Raw genomic sequence first — 24,227 nt, forward strand, 5'->3', positions numbered from 1 at the left:
CATTTAACAATGTTCAGGTAATTTTGTCAACAGAGTTATTAAGGAAACTAAATACAACTGTTCAGTTGTTCTCTTGCCGCTCTGATAGCCATCGCCATCCAGCAAAGCCTTGAGCAGCCCGTCACTCTGTCGGGCATCTACGAGTTCATCTATCGAGCTAAATTGGTAGTTAATTTTGAAAAACGGACGTAGTCACTTGTGTACCCTTGTGCTAACTTCGCCAAGATACTTTTCGAACCCATAAATGCGAGAATACGCGCGCACTCTAAATGTAGGTACGGCTGATATAACCACGGAATTTCAAATGACGGGTGGCTTCACCGCGGTTATCTCCAGTGTTCTGTGCTAAAGTGGACGAGACATTACAAACACATTAGAAACACACTTCAATCCGGTCCAACATCAACCACTGTTTAAGTTTCACTCAGACTGAATGTATTACTGTTTTATTGTATTGCATTACTGCATTACACTGTTCGTGTGTATCTACAAACTGCCGACTCAACGTTTTTAGCTGGAGATTGTTCACAAAATCCATTAGTTGGCATTAATGCACCAACATCACCATAATCGCCAAAAGTACAACAGAAGAAGAAAATGTAACCAATAGCCAGTGAGCAACTCTTGGCGTGCGCGTTTGCTGCCACAACAACAAAGGTGTTCAGCGTAGCGAGAGCATTACCTGCCACTCACTGCTTCGTTCGCTTAGCGGCTGTATACATTACCAGAGAAGCGATATACATTTTTGCTTTACACTTAGATTTTTTAAAGCACATCTGTGTTTATTAATGGATTTAATTACGTTACATTAGTGAAATTACCTCTGAGTGATCATTTCTTTGCATCCTTAACCGTTCGCACATGCGCAGTCAGACCTTGCCGTCGTAGCTTCCTGCTAACTGCCGATATCTAAAACGAAAGAAATGTTTTTCCGTTGTGTCAGCGAGTATATTTATATCGCTTTGATGGCTTATGTTATTTAGAAGAGACAAGGGATTTTTGGTCTTCATTCCATATCAGCACGGGTAAGACTTTGCTTTAATCGACACTTCTTTCTGAATATCAGGTTACTATCCTTGACGTTTTACTCTTTTCCCAGAATCTTCAGCAGATTGTACACAATCATCATGGCGACCCAGGATGGTGGGTATTGAGAGAATATAGTTGTATTTCCTTCATGTCTTTACGTTGCGCCTACACTGTTTTAATGAAATAACCAGCGTTTGTATTTGACTCGCCGGTGTCATGGACTGATAGTGAGTGTAGATTGAATCCAGCTTCCTCCGCAGCGTCATTCTTTGACATGTTCACCAGTGTTGAAGCTAACGTTACCAACGGCTAGCATCAGCTAACACCAGGTAGCGACATAGCTAACGTTACAATTGTCACTATTTTCCGGGTTTAGTATGTGCGGAGCGTCGCTGCAGCGTTCGTCATCTTAGCGCCGCTAAGGAGAGACGGGGCACATTGAAGAGTCAAGTGTAGCAAAGCGCGTAACGTTGTGTAACTTTCATAACTTTGTCTCTCGTCGCGCTCCTGATAGCTAATCGGCGCAGCGTCGTTTTCAGTGACAGCTCGTTAAATTATAGCTTCGGACATGAGGCGAGTTTCTATCGATTATATCTCGACTTCTGTCATTTAGCATCATCAGCGTTACATGCAGCGATGACTGTGCCGTTTGCGCTACTAGCGTTACAGCCGGCGGCGTTTCCCCCTGAAGTTTGGCTTATTTACGCATCTAGAAGTGCCTGTAGTTAGCAGGTAAAGTTACTTTCTGTGGGGGAAACGACGCTTTCCAACTTAAAGAGCTAGGCTGTGAATGGAGCAGTGAGGTCATCACATTTGATAAACGCTGAGTAAGAGTTTGGACATGAATAAATAGTGGAGAAACAGTTAATCTATCAGTTATTAGTCCCTTAAAGTCACAGAATGTTTTTAAAAAATCCACTCGATTCGCTCATTAATCAAGTAAAAACAGTTTTTGTTGTATTATATAGATATATATATATATATATATCCTGAAAGTAACATTTAGGTGTAGCCCTGCTGTGTACTGAGAGATGATGATGCAGAAAGCTGCTACATAATGTGACAATGTGACAATGCAGTGAGATTACTCCTACATAAGCAGACTGATAGATGTGCTGGAATGTAGAAGACTCTTCCATGCTTAATCCTCATGTGATCTTTGTCCATGTAGTCACACAGACACACAATGAAAGCATTAAATGATCTCGGCTCAGCTCCTTCTTATCACATCCGTGTGTGTTGTAATAGGGGAATGATGTTGTAATAGAGGATTTATCAGCCTGTGTGACCTGTTTGTTTTGACTTTCGTTATCATTTTGGCTGAGTTACACTGAAGCGTTTGTGTGTGTGAGTGTTTGTGCGTGCTTGTTGTGTGGGGGGGGCAAAGTTGTGATTGTAACCTAGCTCCTGTATTCACAGGAGTGCGATGTATTGATTACAACCTGGGTTTTATACGTTAGGATTTAATGCGTTGAAACCCAAAATGGAAATCTCACACAGCGCTGCCGGTTCATTTATTATCTGCATTTTCAAAGTCGACATTCTTTTATTGCCCACTTCCTGTCGTGACATGGCACTTGAGGTTAAGGATCTAAACCACAGGTCTGACACTGCTAGTTAACTGTGGCCTTATTCGCTCCGATCATTAGCTGAAACCAAATACAAACAAACAGAAATGTACGGAAAGTCTGTTAAGACATCATTTAGAGATCATTCAGCCTAATAAATGTTTGATAATATACTTTACTATACCTGTGCTATGATTCTTCACGTATACGAGCCAAAGATGAACTACATTTAGTAACTTACAAGTTGCAGTACTAAATGTACTTTGTTAGGTTGATGACATCACTATTGTTTTTTTAAGTAGCTGTAAAGTCTGACCCTGCTGGAAGCTTCTGATTTTGACCGTACGTTTGACCAATGTCATTTTGTGTTTTCTGATAAAACAACATAAAGGAAAGTTAGTTAGTGTCGTTGTGCGCGTAGAAAAAGCTGTTTGATGTTTGCCAGGAAGTGACACGTCAACAATGCTGAAGAAGATAACATGATTTGGTCTAATGTGTGATGTAATACAGTCGATGAGTCTAGAGAATCCTGTCCTGTGATACTGCGAGGTGGAGTTGGTGTGCTCCATGATGGAGGTATCCTCAGTTTTCTGACAGGTACCAGTGTCACGCTCGGCAGCCGCTTTGGAGTTTATGCAATTAAGTTTTCATGTTTTTGCAGGAAGTGAGGAAGTCATAATGGAAACCGAGGCACAGGCAAAAGAAGCTGAAGAACAAGCTGGAATTGCTGACGGACACACAGACGAGGGAAACGCCACAACTCAGGACTCTAGTATTAGCAATGGAGACGATGCTGACGACGAGCAGGAGATGGTGGACCTGAAGATCATCTGGAACAAGATTAAATATGATCTGAAGATTCCCGTCGACAGCAGCGGAGCCACACTAAAAGAGCGGATCCATTCACTCACTGGTAAGAAAAGCACCGTAGCTCAGCGCTCCTCAGACTAGACGTGACCCCGAGTGTGCAAAGTGACGAACACTTCACCTTCTCTCCTCGCACCAGGTCTTCCACCGGCAATGCAGAAAGTGATGTACAAAGGATTGCTTCCAGAGGACAAGACGCTACGTGAAATAAAGGTTACAAACGGAGCAAAAATAATGGTGGTAGGATCCACGATAAATGATGTACTAGCTGTGAACACACCCAAAGAGGTAATTCAGCAGGAAGTGAAAGCCGAGGAAAACAAGAAAGAGCCTCTGTGCAGGCAAAAGGTAAGATTTATTACATTCAGGCATTGAATAGTTAATGGTGTTTGTGTGGTACTAAACTTGCACGGTTATTCCAGCAACACAGGAAAGTCTTGGACAAAGGTAAACCAGAGGACATAATGGCATCGGTTAAAGGAGTCAAGGTGAGAGAGAGGGTGAAGACCGGCGTCGGGTTTGGACCGCCAACGTGAAATCTGCATCAAATCTCACACGCCGCCACTAACCACCTTGTTCCGCCAACAGGAACGATTACCAACAGTGCCTTTATCCGGAATGTTCAACAAATCCGGGGGGAAAGTTAGACTCACGTTCAAACTGGAGCAGGATCAACTGTGGCTCGGAACGAAGGGTGAGACGGCGGCCGGCGTCATTGTGCCCCATTTAACTAATTCGCAGATTGCAACATTAATTTTTTCAACAATCAACATTTCTTCATCTCTCTCCTGTGTTCTCCCCCACAGAGAGAACGGAGAAAGTCCCAATGGGATCCATTAAAAACGTAGTGTCTGAACCCATCGAAGGCCACGAGGACTATTACATGGTGGTAAGTGTTCAACCTGCTCACACTTCCTGAACCCGAGTGCCAAATGCCGTCAGGACCAGGAAACTGCATGTGGAGGGAATAGCTGGGACGTAGTTAGTTACTGTGTGCAGTTAGTGTTGTGTGAGTAAACGGTACCAGGGGACGCTGTTCAAGTAGGTTACAGGTTAGTAGAGGTAGGTAACACTGTCCCTGAACTACCCCGGCAGGTGTGCTCCCCTAGTTTCCCCCCTGTCACTCTAGCCCCACCGTAGGCGGCAAAGTAGGGTGTCTGTGTGCGCACGTGTTGATTTTGATCCCCTTTGTTTTGTTTGCTTGCAGGCGTTTCAGTTGGGTCCAACAGAAGCTTCTCAGTATTGGGTCTACTGGGTGCCTGCACAGTTTGTCGATGCAATCAAAGACACAGTCCTTGGAAAATGGCAGTATTTCTAATGTGCCTCTTTTTTTTGTTTGACTTTGACGAACTGGGATGGAGAGGAGCCAATGACAAAACGAAACTGGAGATCAGAATGAGGCTTAAGGAACTCCTTGGAATATATTAGAAGGAAAACTGAAGGATGCCTGTGGACTAATCATACTCTTTTTAGGTTAAAAGTGCACTAAGTGGCAGCGTAACATTTCTCAGCCCTGTTGATCATCCAGTTTTCAGCAAACCAAGGGAAAACCATGAAACAATTGTACAGAAATTGCTAACACTTTTCTTCAGTTGTTCTTAAAGAAATAAAGGTTATTTAAGGAAATGGATGCACTCAGAAATGTTTGTTTGTCTTAATATGGTCTAGATGTCGTAGCCTCTCATTGGTAACACACTCCCTTATCTACTGGTGTGTGATATTTGTTTGACAGGTTTAGGTATCAATAGTGTTTTAAAGGAATCCAGACTTTGTATATAAACGTACCACAAATTCTCGATCTTACTCCTACAATAGCATTTTTTCCCCCCTCACAGAATCGTCTCATCCCAGCCGAAAGATTGAACATCTCAGAAAGTTTGCCCCTGAAGGAGGGTTAGTATTGAATGACGTTTGACATCTCATCGTTCACATTTGATGTCATGTTCACCGTTCGGCTGCATGCCGGTTGACAACAGCTCAGCTCCTCAAACTGAAACATAAAAGGGAGATAGTGATATCAGAGGGCAGTTGTAGTTCTGACCCAGATTCTGTGCGTCCCAGGAGAACCAAGAGAAGATAGAGATTAGTCCACATTTATAAAGTGTAATGCTGGGTTAGACATTAACACGGTTAATGGTAAGCATTCCCGCCCTTCAGGAGCTCAGGAGCAGAATTGATCAGTCAATCAATATTTTTTGATGAGTTTGAACTTTGCTCTCATGAATTTCCTGCCCCTTTTTTTCTTTTTCACCTCCGTTTTTTTTTTTTCTATTCTCTCGTTGGTTTTCTTCAACTCTTTTTGTCTTGTTTTCCTCTTCTATTGTGTTTTTTTTTCACCTCCATTTCTTCTTATTTCATTCTCTTGTTCCTCTCTTTTTTCTCAATTTTTAATTTTCGTTCTTTTTCTTCACCTCTTTTCTCTGTTTTTCTTCACCTTTGTGTAATTTTCTCATTCAATCGCTCTTTTTCTTCACATCTTTTTCACTGATTACACTGACATGATTTGTGTGTTACCCGTTGCTACACACGGAAACAACGAATAAATTAATGGACATTCCTTTCAATTTTTTCCTGAAATGGTTTCAGCGGTTAACTGCACAATAATGACAACAATAACGTTAACTGTACTAACCTATGAAAGATAGTAAACATGAATGTTGTTGATATGCCTGCAAGCTACTGAAAAATGTAGTCAAAATACTAGTTTAATTTTATGCAATTCTCTATTCCTCAAAACTGCTGCTAAATATATGAAATGATATTTAATCATTGACATTCGATAGAAAAGTATTCACATTGCTGATATAATATTAATAATCAATCATATCTAAGCAAATTATGTGATTCCCAAAAATAACAAATGAACCTCTCAGTATATAATGAACAACTTAATTAATGCCAAGGGTGGGAATCGAACCAGTAACCCCAGGATCAACGGCTCTTCTTCCCCGTTCTTCCCCCTAAGCAGAAAAATACAAAACTACGTTGTTTTCTAAATAATTCGTTATCCAAATCAAAATATTAAGCTTTGGTGACCAAAAATGTTATTTGCCCCATGATGTGTGTCATACCCCTTAAAAACTTGGCTACCTTCGGTCGCTGGTTCGACTCTGTCTCGAAGGACTATATTACAACAATGTCCAACGGGACAAATACAATACAGTCTTATCCTTCACAAAAATTACCAACTTGGTCCAAGATACCTATTGAGCATGCAGTAGGTTTTTTTAAATGTTCTCTAACCCCCTCTAGTATACCATACTATACAATGTGTTACTGTAGTGTTTTATTCGGGAAATGGTTTTGTTACTTGTTATATGGTATATTACTTGCTACTGCAATGTTTCAACTAAACGTGTTTTCAGACAGCATCCGTGGTGTGCGGGCTTTTATTCTGAAGAATTCTAGGCGGAAGTGTGTTGCTGTTGACGGAAGTCGGGCTCTCTCCACATCTTCCTTGATTGCAGAAGACGCGGGTAAAATGAACGCCGAGCTTTAGGTTTTCCGTTTACATTTTGAAGTGACGGCAGCGGTTCAATGTACCAAAGCAACACCGCAACCCCGGAAAGAAAACGTCCTCCGCCCGTCAAAGTGTTGTCCTGTCAGCTGAGGACGGCAGAGCGCCGGGGGGCTGCTGACGGCGGGGCAGAGTTTGTCGTGAGGCCGGGCCGCGGTCGCTCTCTGCCCGTGTCGATGGTTTGGATGCAGGGGACAGTTCTGGAGCTCCAGCTGGACCGAAACACCGCGACCCTGATGGACGAGACGGGGACCTTTGGGGTCCAGGGCGTGAACAGCATTCCTAAAGGGAAGCCGTGCTTATCCCAGGGTAAAGATGAGGAACAGGAGCAGAGAATGAACGATAACTTTGAGCGCTTGTCAATAGGTCGCCTTACCTTTCCTAGTTTAGCTTATAATTAATGGAAACGTTATCCAATCACAAAATAGTCGTATAGCATTTTGTTGGTATCCGTCAGTGTAACACTGTATTCCAGTTGGTTTGTCGGATAAATGTTTTACACGCATTCCTCTCAGGGTTGGTTATTTATGTTCAGTCGAATGATTTTCAAATATATGATGAATTTACTGTCATACGCTTGGTATCTGAAGGCGACATATCCGCCCCCCCTTGAACGCACCATATTTAACAAAAAACCCTCAAGTTAGACTATTAAACTCATGTGTGGTTGGTTTACGTTATGTTTTGATCCATAATAACAAAATTCCTTGTTACATTACATTACGAGCATTTGGCAGACGCTTTTATCCAAAGCGACTTACATTACATTACCACCCTACGCAGAGGGGGGAGCAATTGAGGGTTCGGTGCCTTGCTCAGGGGCACCTTGGCAGGGACTCGAACCGGCGACCCTCCAGTTCCCAAGCCGAAGCTCTACCCACTGAGCTACTGCCTTCCATTTGTTTGTTTGTTTGTTCATTTGCTAACAAAAGTATAAACAAAAATTTGGGGGATTTTCATGGGTCTACATGGATAATAATGCATGTGAAAGTTTCAACTGTTTAACATATGTGGGTGGATTGATGAGCTCTAAGCGTGAACACATGTTGGTTGTATTCATGTTCATCTATTTCCTTAGATGAATCTGACCCTCTGTGGCTGTTTTTGAACAGGTAAATACGTCATGGTGATGGGGGTAATCAAGAACGTCTGCCCAGAGCCGCTCATCCATGCAGTGAAGATGGCGGACCTGTCTGAGCACGCCGCTCTGCACAGGAGCATGTGGAAGCTGGAGGTGGAGGATCTGCAGCAGGTGCTCACATGATGATGATGCAGCAGCACCGTGTGTGGAAACGTCAGCTTTCTGGGGCCGGGGACTTCCTGTTATTGTCACACATCAAGCCCAACTTGTTGCCATGCTGAATGTGCTTGTTGCCATGCTGAATGGGAGATGGTGCTATTTGCAGGCAGCCGGTTGGAGACTGAGGGGCAATGTTATATTAATATACGATGACTGCTCCAATTAAAGCCAGTTCTCATAAAGGATGTCTAAAAAACAGGCCTGAGGCTGAAAGTTACCACACTTCTCGGCTTTCATGGAGCTCGAGTCCCTGGCCACTATTTAAGTATTTAATGGTTCACTTGTTTTGGTGGGTCTTTACAGTCGTATGCCATGAATCGACTGTTTTCAGCCGCTCCTCCGAAGGGCAGGGTGCAGCTAGAGGACAAGTGTGGAGCTTAAAAAGGCGATTCAGCTCAGTAAACTGACTGTTTGTAATCACTTGACAACCTTGTTATGTTTCTTTATTTAGTAATTGTATCAATCTGCTGCGGAAGAAAAACACTGCACGATTCAATGAAGTTGGAATGCATCTTTACCTGCAATGTGGACAAACACATGAAGAATACAAATTCAGAACAAGGCAGCCATTATGGAGGTCCCATGGGATGACGGTCAAGAGGCCAGAGGCTTCTTTCAATGTGGACTAGTTAATGAATTTAATGGATTAAATTGGTTTAAGTTCATCGGTTAGAACAGCAAATTCAGAATACTAAAATTCTAAATGATACAAATAAGGTAAAAAAGTGAAAGTCTTCATCCAGTTTGTTTTCTGCCGGTGACATTTTAGAGACTAACTCATTAAAAACAAGCTTTTAAACTGTTTAGAAAAGAAGTCTTTATTTGGTTTGGTGCCCAATAACACTATTAGATAAATATAAAGTGAAAATGACCTAAGAGAGATTAAAGTAAGAATGTCAACTGAAATATCAATTTAAGTATTTTGCACTTAGAACTTAGTTAAAGAGGGGAAGGTCTTAACCTATGATGTGTTATGAAAACATTTTTCTGGAGCTGGAACAGGTGTGGTGGAGCGTAACAGATGCTGGATTCAGCACCGGGGTCAGAGGATTCTACTGATCGGTGCATAGCAAAGCATCACGTCTCCTTTACTTTAATATTTGCCGTTTGAACAGGTCGGTAACTCTCCAGCTGCTCCGATTTAGACTAAACCAGCCAGCCTTCCTATAAAGGGGCCAGTCCTGGGCGCCCTCCTTTAAAATCAATGCCGTGATCACATTTCCTTTTTGTCCCATACCAGCTTTCAGGGCTCACCTGACTCCAGACGCTTTATGCCATACAATAACAATACTGCAAACTCTGCGAGAGAACGTCGTCATCAAATCGTTATTTAATGTCCTTAAGGAGAAAACTGTATTTTCCAAAGTCATTGTCATCCGGGGCTATAAGATGGTCTTTTCTGGCTTTGGCAAGTTTCATCAAAAGGAATTCCCGGCGCTCCATCCACTCATTAAGCTCCTGCTCCTCGTGTGCCAGCTTACACGAGTCATCCTCTGTGCACGTGCCTTTAAGGAACCTGTGGACGAGACACCAAACATCAACCGCCTGTAACGCCACTCGCGGCGTCTTATTGGTTGGACAACAGAGCCGACGACCTCACCTTTCACAAACTTTGAAAGTGCCGGTGGGGAATCGATACTGCCAGCAGTTCTGATCGTCTTCAGAGTTGAATACTCGGTCTTTGTGTTTTTCTGAAGTGATGTGCTGCTGCCACTGCTTCTCACTGTTGCAGTTTTTACCACACAGCCAACAGTGATTACCCGCCTGTGAACACAAAGACTTATGAGTGTACACCTATGATTGTCCTTGCTCTTGAATTAAAATTACTGAACTTGAGGAACTAGTTGGAGCAAAGATGACGGCACTTCCTGGATTGTCAACTCACCACTTCTTCAGCATAGTCTGTTGGCATGTGGATCTGTTTGCCGTTCTCTCTGACAGAGTTACTGGACGTCTCCTCGCTCCAGCCGGGCTTCTGAGACTGCAGCCACTGCTCATAAAGCTGATCCATATCTGGAACTGAACAGAGGAGTAACCTCGGTGTGAGTACTGGGTGTGGTGGGCCAGGTACCAGCTACATTCCAGAGTTCCCCCTTCTCTCCACAAAACTCACTGTTGTTCTCCTTCATGTAGGTCCAAAGGTCTCTCTCCTCTACGCTGTGGGCAAAGGTGCAATTCCCAATGTACTGGCACTTCTTACCAGCTGTCACATGCATGCAAATCTAGAGGAGGAAGGAAAACAAACATGGTGACCACTGATGACAGATTTGTATTGAAGGATTTCTGCTAGGTTGCGTTCACAAAAGCTCAGACTCTCACCTCAAACTGAGAGGGTATGGGCTTTTTGGTTGGGAGAGGTCGAACTGGTGTCCATTTCTTCCTTTCGTGGGAACTTACAAGCACCACCCGTCTGTCTTTGGCCCACCTGAAACAGAGCAGAGGAGCAGATCAGGGCTTCAGCTTATTGGTTTAAAGGAGACAGATCAACAGCCATTACAGTTTGCACCTGTCGTCCCTGGATGTTACCGAGACATTTCAACAATACTGCGCTAAACTCTCAGCCCGCTCACTTCTTGTGTGTATTGACCCACCCCACTGTGTGCTGTTTGTATTGTGTTGCACAGGTGAAGACACTGCTGTACTCACGTGTGTCTCGCCTTAGCTGAACAATACTTTTTGTGCTTATCCGCTTCGCTCAGTTGGCCGTTTCTCCAGCACTGCCCGCACACAAACATCATCTTTAGGTTCGGGGGCCCAAATCTTCTTTGTGCATTGGAAAGCTGCTGCTGCTGTAATCCAAAGCAAAGCTCGGTTAACAAACTCGGTGATGATTTGAAACATTTTCCAAAATAATGGTGAAGAAACTACACCAGAGTTCAACAATCAGCCATTCGGCTCGTCTACATCAGTCAGTCATTCAATCCTCCGTAGCTTCTTATCTACATTTGCAGCAACGGTGTGAACTTACCTGCACCCCCTGCAGAGACGCGTTTGCATTCCAAAATTTCCGTGCTTCCTGGACAATACTTTCATGTGTGATGCCTAAATGCAAAACAAACAATCAGAGCCAGAAAGAAAAGTACGTCTAAATGTGAGTAAAGCTTTACTTTCAACACACACAATCACACACACAGCTGGCACGTTTTGCATGCAGCCTTACCGAGCTCGCGCTGCATCATCCAGACCTTCAGCTCGATGAGGCTGTGGGCGTAGAAACAGTCGTCCTCCCTGACGCACCCGTACCGGACCTCATGGCGGCAAAGGTCCAGCTGGCAGTGCGGACTCAAGGGTCGGATTTTGGAATAACGCACTGTGTTGTCCTTTAAAATATGGACCAGGCACCTCAAAGACAAACAGGACTGAAGTTACTCATCACAGCAAAACACCATCCAAAACCCAGCAAAGTGTGAAAATCAATCTGTGGCATTAAACTTTAGGATCTTACTTGTGAGCCTCAAAATGATGCTTTGTCACAGGATGAGAGCAGAGAGAGGGGATGTCTTTGTTGGTTTTACTGATTATTCTGGGTTTGTGATCAAAGCACACCTGCGGATCACAGATCACAACATTCAGCGTCTGGCACACGTTAAGGAATACGAAGTTAAGAGCACAGAGCAGCGCTGCGTGTCCAACGTTCCCAGACTGCTGCATGACTCCCTGTCTGTCTAAACCACATGGACTGTTGTGCTCCCTGGATTGTCAGACTTTTGACTAACATCTCCTCCTGTAAACCAGGAGAAACTGGGCGCGACAAAGCCACAAAGCAGTTACACTAAATAGGATTAGACCACGTGGGTGTTGCAGTCGGTGATGTAGATACTAGGGTAGATACTCACGCCGCAGAGGAACATGAAGATGCCGTGATGCTCCTGAAGGATCTTGGGCACCGTCAGCCGGACGTTGGTGGTCGTCCCGAACGGATCGAAGAGCAGCTCTCTGGAGATGAAGCCTTTCCGCTCCAGAGTCCAGACATCAATCTCCTCTTGGCAGTATGCAAAGGTGCAGTGGCCGGGGTACAGGCAGTCTTGACCCACGGCCACCTCTGAAACACACATGCATTAGCTTTGGTCCGGACACACACATGGAAGCAAACATGCATCATTCACTCCCAAATGAAAACAAATGCAGCAGTTTCCTATCAGAATCTCACCTTTGCAAATGTAATACGGCCCAACATACTGGGTTTTTGTGGGTCTGGGTCTGATGAGCTTCCAGGCTTTATCTGGCGAGTGTTTGATTCGACCGAGTAAAGCGTCCTTTTTGCATTTATGCTCTTCTGTGTGTAATGTGTAATCCAACACGCTGGGCCCTGTGGACATGCAAATGAGAGGATAAACAACCAGCAGCACTCCCAGCTCCTCCGCCACCCGGGCCGACAGAGTGGGAAGCCGCAGAGCGATCGCCTTACCGGTCTTGACGAAGCAGGCCGAGCACGCTTGTTTGAATTCGTGCGTTTCGGCTAAGGGGTTCTTGGCTAAATCCACGGCGGCAGGAAGGCCCTTCACCTCGGGCATCCCCACAGCCATCCCCATGGGGCTGTCAATGTTGTTTAGCTGCGTTTGGGAGGGGGACAACAGCAGATAAGGGACAAATAAAGGCAGCAAACACACTGCAGGGGGTCTCTGAAGGTGCTTTTACCTGAGTGATGAATGAATTCGGAACAAAATCTGAAAGTTTTAACAAAATGAAAGGAAATAAGTCAATGAATAAACAAAGCAACACACAAACGACACCAGGTCAGTAACAACAACAACACTGTCCTACCTGTCTTATACTCTGATATGGACAGGGTGTCCAGAGCATCCAGAGGGGGGGTAAGGGCATCATACGTGTCTATACCAAAATAAGCACTTGATCCCGACTTGTGATAGAGAGGAGGCAGGGTGACGGTGCACTGCTGGGCGGCGTGGTGGAAGCGGTCCATCTGAGACGGCATGAGGAATGAACTTGGCATGGAATTGCCAGAAGCAATACTGGTTGGCAAAGGTAAAGGCCCCTTCATGGTGGGAATGACCTGAAGGAGCGGGACAGAGCAGACACAGAGTCACAGACAGACAAGCAGGCACGCTCTGTTCATCAGTGAGGTCGGCGAGTAAGAACCAACCATGGCCAACTCGGGGCCCGCTTGGTCCAGCAGGTCGTCCAGGTCGTCCCCGATGATGTCGGACGTGTCAAAGTCTTGACTAGCTTCCAGCATCGAGCAGTGGTTGCCTGTTCGACAGCCGTTGACTAGCGAGGGCACGGGGATGGTGATTGGCGAGGCGGCGGACACGGGCAGCTGAACGGACTCGAAGCCCGGCGGCTCGGACGGCGTCACGGACGAGATACTGTTACTGGCAGGGATCTCATCCACCACGATGTCGTTTAGAGGCGGAAGCACCGACACCGGGACTTGGAGCGGGGGCGGGACTTGAACCGGGACCCCGCTGTCGGGGGTCGGCTGAGGCACTTCTGCAACGCGGGGAGAAGAAAATGAGTAAACCTCGTCTCCGCGACGACGACGGAATCAAAGCTGCGCGCGGCACGAAAAACTTACCGCTTTCTATATCTTCAACTGAGGAGGAGCCATGAGAATACTGAAGACAGAGACGAGAGATCGGGGTCAAAAGGTTGCGAGTACAAACATGCAACAGAAGAGAAGCGGCGCCGTCCTTTACCTTATCACACGGTGCGTCCGGATAACTAGATCCACGCAAGACATTCAAGGCAGGCTGTCAAGAGGGACATCAGCCACATAAGAACGTTACGTCACGCTCGCACAAAAAGACGCAACAAGAACTCAACACATCCTTCCAAGTGAATACATGGAGTGAACACTTCAACACATCAACATTTACAAAAGCCATCGATCAGAGAGTTACACTGCAAATATTATGTCAACGGGAGCCGGTTTAAAGAAAACAAAGACGTCTTAGGGACTGTTAGTGTGTGTGTGTGTGTGTGTGTGTGTGTGTGACATAGTGGTTCCTGCAGACACACCTACCTTACTCCGTACGTAAGCTTTACGGATTTTCAGTCCCAATATTTTGGCAAGGTCCTGAGTCAACTGTGTGACGCTGGGATCCTAGGGAAACAAATCAGAGTAACAGCTGTTATTCAAACACACGCAGCACGGCTGTCACACTTGTCTTGGGCGTTTCTTCCTCTGATGCGCTAATAAGGCGTGTCCTCCCGCGTCAGACGTGGCAGCAGGACGACCTGTTTTTAGTTTGTTTTTTTAACGCACGCTAAGGGCAGCAAACTCTCCGCCACGTCCCGTCTTGAGTTGAGCACACGGAACAGGTATGTTAACGAGGCCCGCTTCCCGCTTGTTGGGCGGCGTGCCAGGAACGCCGTGCCTCCCGTGGGTGCGATCCGCCTACACGCACCACCGCATCACAACCTCAATTTACTTCTAATATCGAATGTGCGGAGACGGCGGCGGTGGCGGGGGCGTGTCGGGCTCACCTGAGGCACTGCTAGGGAGCATTTGGCAACGGCTTCATAGGCCTCTTGATGTCTCCCCAACTCTTTCAAGGATTTTGCTTTTCTGTACAGAGCTTTGGAGTTCCCTTCGTTCAGCTGCAGGGCCTTCTCACAGTCTTCTAGCGCCTGGTCATAGAGCCCCTGAGAACAGGAAACACACCGTCACAGCGTTAGAAGCATGACATCACTGAACTCGACGTGCAACCTGGGAACGCCACTTTGATCCTAATCTACACTTTAAAGGTCGACTGGGGCAGGCATGGGTGTGGCCTGTGCACTCCGCTGAGAGCGTGATTGCACACACACACACACACACACTTAAGCACATTCTGTTCTTCCAACAAAGGCATTTTTGCATAGTTATCTTTTTTTTCTTGTTTTGTTTTTGTCTAAACAGAGGACGGCCAAACGACAGGCCAAAGAAAATCCTCCCCCGTCTCCTTTTCTGATACTTTCCAAGTGTGGAAAACTGAGACTCTTCTGCCGCTGCTGGATGTTTGACTTGAAAACATATCGGGGAGTGAAAAATGCGATCCAGCCCGATAGACAGAAAGTAGGACATTGTTGCGAAAATGTGTTGAGAAATGCCGATGACAATCTGAGCAACTGAACTATTATCACTGTAGCAACCTGACAACATCCTGCATCCTACAAAGTTTGGTTTGCCGCCCCATTCCACAGTGGGCAGGTGAACCGGAGCCGCGTGTGACATTTCCCTCCGTGACCCTCAAATAAATCAAACTTACCGGAACAATACTTAAATACACCGCAGCTCGATTTGCATACAGCTTTTCCAGTAATCCTAAGGGGATGCAGATTTCTTCAGAGTCTGCATACTCTGCTATACTCAAGGCTTCTGTGTACATTTCAATGGATTTGGTCCATTCCCCTTCTTTGAATACGTCGTTCCCTTCTCCAAATAGATTCCATACGAGCTCCTTGATGAACACCTGAGACAGAGGAAGAAGAAGAGGAGGAGACATGAAGACTTCTCCATCCACATGGATCATAACAACACTGTGATGCAAACGGGTAGAGTTGAATTCTCTGCTCTTACCTCATACTGTTCTTGTGTTCCAGGAAATGGTAGAGTCGACCTAAATACAAAGAAGCCTCCAGTCACAAATCTTTACCGTGAGAAGACAAACACGTCCACACTGTGTCACATTAGAACTAACAAGTCAAAAGGTTTCACTCACTCTGACATCGTTTTCAATAGAACTGCTCTGCTATTCTTACACACACACACACACACACACACACACACACACACACACACACACACACACACACACACACACACACACACACACACACACACACACACACACACACACACACACACACACACACACACACACACACACACACACACACACTCTCTCTCTGACATAATGACCTCAGGCATTCATAAACAGCTAAATATGCAGGGCGGCTGCTGCTCCTATTTGGAAATTTCAGTCACACCATCTCTGAAAATGGTCAACAGGACCGGGCAAGCCTATCACAGTCTGGAGCCTCTTTCACTTCCCCAAACTCATGCATCCTGCCAGTCAAGGAATTGAACCACTAACCTTTCAGCCACAAGCTTCGCTCTCTCTCTCTCTAAGCTCTGCTGCTGTTTTCTTTTTGTAAACTGTTGTTGTGTGTTGAATGAAAGAGAAAATGGGGGAAAGTCCTGGGAGGAACATTTCATTTCCTCTTTACCTTATTGGCAATCTTACACATCTCTGAGACCGATTAGGTTTCTATTACTGTGCAGCACACACACACCCACTGAGTGCCATCTGGTATCTTAAGTATCACTATTGCTTTCCCAATAAAGGATTAGCTGAAACACTGCACCACATGATGACGTGAAGACAAAAGGCCCAAACAGAAACATCACGCCATGACAGAGAGGAGAGAGAATCAAAACTTATTGGCAGGAGGGACAGACAGACAGACATGTCACTGTAACATAACCTCAAACGTGTGTCAACGAACACTACAGGGTGCCAACATTAGAGACATCACCATCACATCAGCCTTTACTTAAACTTTCTAAAACTGTGCCCCATACTGCCTCTCGGTTTGGGAACCTGTTCCCCGGCTCTCAGGTGGTCCTCCTCACTTACTGGATGAACTGCAGGCCTTTCTGGATCTCCTGCCAGCGGCTTCTTCGGTCCTGACACGCTCCGGACATGCTGCTGTCTCTAGATCCAGTTAGCACCTGGAAGGATGGGCAAGAGGACATTTTGCTTGGTTGAACATTCGTTTGCCTTCTTTCCCCTCTGCTGCATCTTTCCCGTCAGGCAGCGCGCAACTGGTTGACCGGCAGACTTCACTGGCACTCAACGATAACAATAAACTCTTTCATTGTGCATCCGCATTCAATAATGACGACACCCACGTAAGTTCCGGAAATGAGCGCGTACGTCTTTGTGAGACGAGAAGCCAACAAACTAATGAGGCACTTACTTGTGCCCGAACGCTAAAGTGGTAGGTGTCACTCTGAAGGCGCAAGAGGCGAGCGGAGCACTTATTGGACCGTTTAACGTAGAAACTTTGTGTCACTGGGTCCATTATCGGACAGCGCTTCTCAGGCTGTGGCAAACATTTACGATAAAAACATTAAAAACGCACAGAAACACACAGGTTTAGGAGGTCCGGTGTGGAAAATGCTGACGGTGCCGGGCGCGGCTGGAACTAAAGTCAGCAGCTCAGCGTCCCGGAGCTGATAACATTGTTTATCGATTGAGAAAATCACCAATATCGCGTCACACATCACACGTATTTAACGCTGAAGCGCACGAAGCTCATTATGCAGCACACAGATCAAACACACAGATCAAACCATGACCCGAGGGGAGAACAGGACTAATGTTAGCTTTGGCGGCGGCTGAGCTTCAAGTTCACTAACGAAAGCTTGAGTTATCTATGTTAAACATAAATCAAACAGATACGTAGACGAGAGTTGAAACCTTCAGGTTGTTCAGATTAACCGGAAGAAGGAAAAGGAGTTGGTTGACAAACGTGTCCGAGAATAGGCGCATAGCAGTTAGCGCACGTGTGCTACCTTCGGCCGGGCAGCTCCGTCGGCACAGTTGATATTAGCTATCACACGAGCTAACAAATAGTAGCACTTTGGAACTGATACAATGTCATATTTGTGAACAAAAAAACTAATCTAAATGATAAACACACAGCCGTGACCTCCCGCGCCGGCGACACACGGCCATTACCGGGTGACATTAGCGAACGAAGTTTCTAGGAAGTAGACTGAACCTAACAAAGCAAAGGCATGTCCAAGTTAAACTAGTTTACCAACGCAAACAATAGCGCGCAGCACCGCTTCAAGTCCTATCACAACCGGGACTAACGAGGCGCACAGGAGGTAACAGCAGTCTGGTCCATACTCACATGAACAGAGCCTTAATTCCAAACAAACCATACGTTGGATATCAAAACGGAACGAAAGTGAATTTTCGTTTGGGCTCTAATCAACTTGGCTGGATGTGCTGTGCCGCGGAAGGCCGCTGTTTTCTATTTCTTCTTCTGCTGTGGAAGTTCGGAGGCAGCGCGCACCGACTCCGGCACAGTGCTGCCACTTACCGACGATGGATATGATTGCTACATAAATCGACTTTTTTGTTTTAATACATCTTTCCATCCCTCACATTTCTATCTATAAAAATTTTTAAACAAACAAATAAGATGTAAACAGAACAATCTGTCATCAATCCACTCTGTGATGTTTCTTTTGGGGAAAGGTGCATTCGGATATTAGGAGTAGCAGACTGTGTTCTTCTTACACCTGATAATACTGGAGGCCAGTCTGCTGGGTCAGGGAGACACACAACGCAGTAACATGATCAATTATTTAATTTCATGTACAGTTCAAAATGCCCTTCTGTGAAAGAAGAAGTGCACATCTATACAGATCTCATATGACATGAGCGACGTCTCTTCCTTCTCTGTGTAAAATAAAACTACAATAACAAGCCACATAAAACCATGAGGAGTAGTGCGATTTGTGCAGCAGCTGCTTCCTGCGCCTTTCCCTTTCCTCTAATTAGTCTGGAGCTGCTGTCTGATCCTCACCCAAGAGAGGCTGATCCACAGATTCCTTAGTTGGACAGATAACAGTTCAAACATCAAAAACACAGTCAAACAGCAGTCATTTCTCTCTGAAATCATGTTGGAAAGCAGCTGTCTCCTGCTTTTGAAAATAAAACGATGTGTTAAATGCCAAGTCCACTGTGACAAAGCGAGAGCAGCATTCCAGAAATTGTGTGAATTTTGTCAGTTGTTTGTGTTGTACAAGCACAGGATGAGAGCGGTGCTTAAGGACCTTCTTGCTGTAATTAAAAAAAAGTAAAGTAAGAGTAGTTTCGGATGTTATTCACCTTCTCTCTCATCCAGCATAAGCATGTCTGGGAGTAGCTAAAGTTGACTTCACTCAGGTGCGCTCAGTCAAACGTGATCTTCCTGCCGGATGGCTGGTTGGTGGCAGCGCGTGGAACAATCAGATACACGAGGATCCATCTCTGTCTCCTTCCAGGGGGTTGCATCTAATCTTACAGTCACCCTGGCAGCTATAATAACTGCCAGGAGGAGGCACTTATCTGCTGTTCAGCCTGCAGAGGCATCAAACCCAAAGCGTATCTGAAAATACACTTGCACTGACACATAATAATGAGATTTCAGTAAAGATGCGATACAATTCATGTCGTTTTAAGATTACGGTGGCAATCTGTCAACCCAAAGAGTGTGTAAATCACACTGACAATAATGAGAGCTGCGGTGTGTCTGCAGGGTTTCCTCTGTGGAAAGTGACTCAGTTATATCTACAAAGGAGAGGGGACGGGTGGAACGCATGAGTGGAGAGTGAAGGAGGAAAAGGTATATTATTAGAGTGTAATTACCATCATTTGAAAGTCTACTTGCATTTGCTGTGAGTAACTGGAGGCCTGTGTTGTGTCGTTTACACTCATTGAGAATCTGCTGTGTGTGTGAGAAAACTCAGCCACTGCAACGCCTGAAGGCCTCAGGGTTCTTCATTTATCATTAGAGAATAGAAGTAGGACTGCAACAAACGATTCCTTTCCTAATCATACTGTGTGTGTGTGTGTGTTTGTTCAAGTCATCCATTCATGGTTTAGTAGGTCTATGAAAAGTGATAAACGCCCAGTACAGGTCACAAACTGAGGGGTGACATCGTCAAATACTTCTGTACAAGTTTTACAAAAGGAATCGAATTGTTTTCACCCATTATGTTTCAGATTTGATTTGTCTCTATCTCTGTGATTGGTTTGACAAAAGAAGAGACCAAGCTTCCTGTGCAGGCAGACTTTTCACAAAACTCGATTCCTTAATGCAGAGGGGCAGAGGAGGAGCACTTATCACCTCCAGGCGTTTCCTCTAGGGGGCGTACGGTTCGCAAACACTGGATTAGCCAATGGGGCCTGGAGTGATGCTCAGGAGATTATTCAAGACAGCAACTAAAAAAAGCTCCTCGTCCCGTGCCACTCTCACTCCCTCGCTCACTCGCTCCCTGGCTTGGAGTGAAAGTGCGTGTGTGTGTCTGTGTGTGTGTGTGTGTGTGTAGAGCAGCCTGTTGCAGCCATGGTGGTGTTCCCCAGGATAGTTCTCCTCCTCTCTGGTGAGTTTCTTTCTTCAAACATCTGTAGTGAGGGAATGTAAATAGACTTTGACGTGAATTCAAACATAGAGAGCTGGAAGCAAATCCCTACAGGAACAAATACTTAACTGAACCTGTGAGCGTTTACTGAAACCAAGGACTGACCGACTCCTTCTGTAGATTTGGTGTTAAATCTTCATCGGATGTTGGATTTCCTGTCTCTCAGTCTTCAGGAGGACTGCGACAGTGTAAAGTCACTTGTGTGTCTAGCTTGTGTTCACTATTGGACTGAGGTGGTGCACACACAGAAACAAGTGCTCTCTTAATATAACATAGGTGTGTTTGTGTGTGTGTGTGTGTGTGTGTGTGTGTGGCTACTCCCACACTCTGCACAAACAATTTGAACTCTAAGTTAACAGCACACACGTGGAGTTATATAATGTGTTTGGAGGAACAGATGGCTTAATGAGCGATTACATGGACCTGTACGCTTCTTATCATGAACCTTATTTATTTGAATATCACCACAGCAACTACAGCTATCATACTTCCACTGATCATGTGGTATACACTCATACAACTAACAGCACAGGTTAAGATTGAAAGGTAGCTTATCCAGTCCTCATCCTACACAGGCAGAGGGACAAAAGACAGCAGTGCTAGAGGAAGGTAGACTATAAAGTGACCCTGTAAGCGTACTAAAGAGTATCTAAACAGCTGTGTGAGAGGTATTGTACCATTCTCTTTTCTCTGCAGTGCTTGTGGCCCCTGTGGCGATGCGCGGGGCCTCACGGGCCAAACGAAGCCTGCTGGAGCTCGCGGGGGCCATCAAGTGCAGCACGGGCAGATCTGCGCTGTCCTACATGATGTACGGGTGCTACTGCGGGCTGGGGGGTCAGGGCTGGCCCCGGGACCGGACCGACTGGTGAGGCGGCAGAACCCAATCACACCGTCGGATTCAGGGTATCTTTTGTTATTTTGAAGCGCGGCACACCTGATAACAGCGTGCACCTTAACATAAACACTCAGCCTATGCATTATGCGGTCAGAAGGTTGTTATTTTGCTAATCCTAACCCTCCACTTTATGCGTCACGTGCATGCATCCTTCCCTCCTTCTCTCCCTCCCTCCTTCCCTTCTCACTCGTCCGTATCCGGCGAACCCGACCACAATCGGCGGCGGGACAGGACATCATGTCCAGCACACTCACTCGGTCTGCAGTGTTCTTCAAAATAGGACCCAAAAACAAAAAAAGAAATCCCACACCCAATTCCAAATTACCGTCTCCTTCTTTTCCTTCTTAACCACGAGACATCAAACCCCCTCAAACCGCTGAAGTGCTAAGTATCAGTTTGGCTCACACATGCGGCGATCGGGCCTCTAAAATAGACTTTTGTGCGACCCAAACCACAGTGCCTCCTGTCGGGCTTCCCTCAGGCTGCGCGCTCTGTCGGACGCGGCGGCACAACCTAGCAGCCTTCAAAATAAAACATCTATCTTCCTTGTTATTGTTGCTGCATCTTTCTTTTTACACACTGCAGGTGTTGCCACAAGCACGACTGCTGTTACGGAGACGCAGAAGTTCACGGCTGCCAAACCAAAACCGACATCTATCGATGGACGTGTGAGGACAAGAAAGCAGACTGTGGTAATGACTGAGACTAATTTATTCAGATGCTTTCAAACACTGCATGCTTTTTACAGTTTTGCTGCTTTAGTTCTTCAATGCCCTCATGGGAAAACCGGAATTTGACACGTGTTATTATGTGATTGCCCAAATGCTGGAGGTGTTTATAAAAAGAGTCAACACTCAGCTGATTGGTGGGCAGGTCTGGCTGTTTTATATCCTGTATCCTGTTTGTGGTTTCTTAATCTGGCAGAAGCAGACTAACGTCTGATCACAAATAGCCTCGGGCCTTCAGGAGGCTCACACAGAGTTCCACCAAGCAACTATGAGGGGGAGTTTCCTTAACAATACACCAATTAAGTGGTAATAGTTCAGCATAAGTACTCGTCTGTGAGTCGCTGCAATCTGAGCAGAGTTCCGATAGAAGAGAAAGCAGAAGGCTGGAGTTGTATCCTACAATAACAAAACACAACTATCTTTGAAATAAGTGGCGTTGTAACGATTCTTTTCCTTTGCAGACGATCTGAAGGACAAATGCGAGAAAATGCTTTGTAAGTGTGACAGAGACGCTGGAAAATGTTTGAGAAAAGCAAGATTCAACAAACGTTTCGCCCTGTGGCCCGACTTTCTCTGCGGGGATGAACACCCAACATGTAATATTTACTGACACACACTTTGTACCCGGATGTCCTATTTGGATTTTTGTAAATAAAAGAGGTTCCACTCTTTGTTACGACTGTTTCCTTCAGGATTCAATTGAGGTGGATGACAAACTACACCCTACATGTTCTTACAGGTTGGTGTCATTTCATTAAGAGGCGAAACTCGGCGGTTGGATGTGACCGTTTGGCAGATATCTGGAGACGGATTACAGCAGCAGATTCACACAGCGGTCACTCTGTTGAAACTTAGTCAGTCTTGGTCAGAAGGTCAAAATGTTAATCAGCCTGTGAAGGATCAGATAGCTGCTCCTCACAACAGTACTTTTGTAAGACATTTGTTGAAATACTGTAGTGTGGTTGTGTTCTGTGTTCTGGATTCTGTGCCGGAGGTTCAACATAACTAGTTGGAAATCTTGTGACCTAATAAGCAAATTGAGGTTTTGCCACTTTTCCTCTCACAACTTTTCCCCTTTTTTCTTCTCGAGGGCTTCCATGTGAAATGTTTCACCGGCACTGCCAGAGTGATGAAATTGACACACCAACTTAGCAACGACTCTCTTAAAGACAGACGACTGATTCAGAACTTATTCAAACACTTCCACCCTCCGGGAAAACCCTCTAAAAGCGGCTACAAAAGCCTCCCCTGCAGCTGAGACACGGTGACACAACATGGCTGCTGCGCTTAACCAGAATCACTCAGAGTCTAGCAAGTAAGTGATAAGGCTACACCCTGAACTTTATGACCGCATAGTAAGTAATGTATGGAGGTGTTTGTGTTCAGCCGGTCACGGCTCACCGCCTGCAGACATCTACACCCCTGAGAATTCCAGCGGAAATGTAGTTGGGTCAGCAGAGGCATTTACCGGATCATCACTCTGCACCAGGGGTTCAATCCTGGCGATAAAGTAGCAACACACTGCAAGTTTCATACCTCCGCCTGCTCAACACACACAGGATCTGTTAAATTTGTCCAGTGGAGGTCTGTGAGACACCAAACCATGATCACATGAGCACAACACCTGCCTCCGTCATGATCACTGGATGGTGCTGGTAATGGATAGATGGATGATTAATGCGTCTATAATGTTTCTAATGTCTCTGTGTCTATAAGAACAAGAGGTGACGGTGCTCATTTGTGGATGGAGCCACATGCACAAATACCAAACACAACCACAGCACAGGAAGCAACAATCACAATCCCCACATTGAGACATTTATAAGAAATGAATAAGCCTGCCTGGTAATGATGTTGTTGAGAGAAGAGCTAAAGGGAGTCTGATGTCACTAATGGAGAGATTCATATAAGTTATTTCATGATATGTTGTATGCTTGATGCTGCCATCTCATAGCAACATTTCTGTAGCCCCGTTAAGCGTAAATGCTGGTGGACTCGTGCGTCCTAACACATGCAGGGTTGTCATGACCAATGAACCCGTTCTGTAATCGCAGCCGGGTGAGGTGACAGAACCTGTTCCCCGGTTAATTGTGTTTTTTAATCAACTCTTTGGCTGCCCAGCTGAGAGCCAGATGGTCCTCAAACTGATCAAAACAACAGGAAAGAACTGCTGCA

At 45.5% G+C, this 24,227-nt stretch overlaps 4 protein-coding genes across 8 annotated transcripts; 3 read left to right on the forward strand and 1 right to left on the reverse strand.

The window, feature by feature from the left end:
* Positions 1-900: 900 nt before the first annotated feature.
* On the forward strand, positions 901-4,991 carry ubfd1 (ubiquitin family domain containing 1). Its single transcript, XM_076144316.1, has 8 exons — positions 901-1,025; positions 1,100-1,143; positions 3,259-3,510; positions 3,604-3,812; positions 3,887-3,952; positions 4,053-4,158; positions 4,271-4,353; positions 4,672-4,991. Exons 1-8 carry the CDS (start codon positions 973-975, stop codon positions 4,780-4,782), a joined length of 924 nt encoding a protein of 307 aa, XP_076000431.1. The 5' UTR covers positions 901-972; the 3' UTR covers positions 4,783-4,991.
* A 1,908-nt stretch (positions 4,992-6,899) lies between these two features.
* rmi2 (RecQ mediated genome instability 2) lies at positions 6,900-8,746 on the forward strand. Its single transcript, XM_076144102.1, has 2 exons — positions 6,900-7,290; positions 8,094-8,746. The coding sequence occupies exons 1-2, from the start codon at positions 7,002-7,004 to the stop codon at positions 8,243-8,245; spliced, it is 441 nt and encodes a 146-aa protein (XP_076000217.1). The 5' UTR covers positions 6,900-7,001; the 3' UTR covers positions 8,246-8,746.
* Positions 8,747-8,777: 31 nt separating this feature from the next.
* Positions 8,778-18,284, reverse strand: zc3h7a (zinc finger CCCH-type containing 7A). 5 transcript variants are annotated; one of them, XM_076144101.1, is made up of 23 exons: positions 18,149-18,284; positions 16,864-16,958; positions 15,804-15,843; positions 15,493-15,696; positions 14,729-14,887; positions 14,265-14,345; positions 13,939-13,992; positions 13,818-13,857; positions 13,386-13,732; positions 13,046-13,295; positions 12,920-12,948; positions 12,690-12,834; positions 12,432-12,590; positions 12,118-12,323; positions 11,727-11,827; positions 11,442-11,623; positions 11,250-11,323; positions 10,928-11,064; positions 10,601-10,706; positions 10,395-10,503; positions 10,167-10,300; positions 9,882-10,045; positions 8,778-9,797 (listed from the first exon to the last, which is right to left on the reverse strand). In XM_076144101.1, exons 2-23 carry the CDS (start codon positions 16,929-16,931, stop codon positions 9,608-9,610), a joined length of 2,979 nt encoding a protein of 992 aa, XP_076000216.1. In that variant the 5' UTR covers positions 16,932-16,958; positions 18,149-18,284; the 3' UTR covers positions 8,778-9,607. The 5 variants fall into 5 exon arrangements, with proteins under 5 accessions (XP_076000216.1, XP_076000214.1, XP_076000213.1 ...); XM_076144099.1 differs by having other exon boundaries at positions 10,928-11,070; XM_076144098.1 differs by lacking the exons at positions 16,864-16,958; positions 18,149-18,284 and adding an exon at positions 16,321-16,469.
* A 1,951-nt stretch (positions 18,285-20,235) lies between these two features.
* Positions 20,236-22,707, forward strand: pla2g10 (phospholipase A2 group X). Its single transcript, XM_076144267.1, has 4 exons — positions 20,236-20,390; positions 21,126-21,294; positions 21,910-22,016; positions 22,514-22,707. The coding sequence occupies exons 1-4, from the start codon at positions 20,354-20,356 to the stop codon at positions 22,660-22,662; spliced, it is 462 nt and encodes a 153-aa protein (XP_076000382.1). The 5' UTR covers positions 20,236-20,353; the 3' UTR covers positions 22,663-22,707.
* The last annotated feature ends 1,520 nt before the right edge of the window (positions 22,708-24,227 follow it).

This window comes from Genypterus blacodes, unplaced genomic scaffold, assembly GCF_046128005.1.
Source record: "Genypterus blacodes isolate CSIRO-AG114 ecotype Tasmania unplaced genomic scaffold, CSIRO-AGI_Gbla_v1 ptg000028l_1, whole genome shotgun sequence".
Lineage (NCBI taxonomy): Eukaryota > Metazoa > Chordata > Actinopteri > Ophidiiformes > Ophidiidae > Genypterus > Genypterus blacodes.

What these genes read in the sequence shown, in the direction of transcription:
- ubfd1 (XM_076144316.1), top strand. Translation starts at nt 973, where the DNA reads ATGTTATTTAGAAGAGACAAGGGATTTTTGGTCTTCATTCCATATCAG. An exon ending in CATCGGTTAAAGGAGTCAAG is followed by an intron (nt 3,953 to 4,052) that starts GTGAGAGAGAGG and finishes TTCCGCCAACAG; the next exon opens with GAACGATTACCAACAGTGCC. An exon ending in ACGAGGACTATTACATGGTG is followed by an intron (nt 4,354 to 4,671) that starts GTAAGTGTTCAA and finishes GTTTGCTTGCAG; the next exon opens with GCGTTTCAGTTGGGTCCAAC.
- zc3h7a (XM_076144096.1), bottom strand. Translation starts at nt 16,442, where the DNA reads ATGAAATGTTCCTCCCAGGACTTTCCCCCATTTTCTCTTTCATTCAAC. An exon ending in GCTCCCTAGCAGTGCCTCAG is followed by an intron (nt 14,346 to 14,728) that starts GTGAGCCCGACA and finishes TTGTTTCCCTAG; the next exon opens with GATCCCAGCGTCACACAGTT. An exon ending in CGTCTCTGCAGGGGGTGCAG is followed by an intron (nt 11,071 to 11,249) that starts GTAAGTTCACAC and finishes TTTGGATTACAG; the next exon opens with CAGCAGCAGCTTTCCAATGC.
- pla2g10 (XM_076144267.1), top strand. Translation starts at nt 20,354, where the DNA reads ATGGTGGTGTTCCCCAGGATAGTTCTCCTCCTCTCTG. An exon ending in GATAGTTCTCCTCCTCTCTG is followed by an intron (nt 20,391 to 21,125) that starts GTGAGTTTCTTT and finishes TTTTCTCTGCAG; the next exon opens with TGCTTGTGGCCCCTGTGGCG. An exon ending in GGACAAGAAAGCAGACTGTG is followed by an intron (nt 22,017 to 22,513) that starts GTAATGACTGAG and finishes TTTCCTTTGCAG; the next exon opens with ACGATCTGAAGGACAAATGC.
- rmi2 (XM_076144102.1), top strand. Translation starts at nt 7,002, where the DNA reads ATGTACCAAAGCAACACCGCAACCCCGGAAAGAAAACGTCCTCCGCCC. An exon ending in GAAGCCGTGCTTATCCCAGG is followed by an intron (nt 7,291 to 8,093) that starts GTAAAGATGAGG and finishes GTTTTTGAACAG; the next exon opens with GTAAATACGTCATGGTGATG.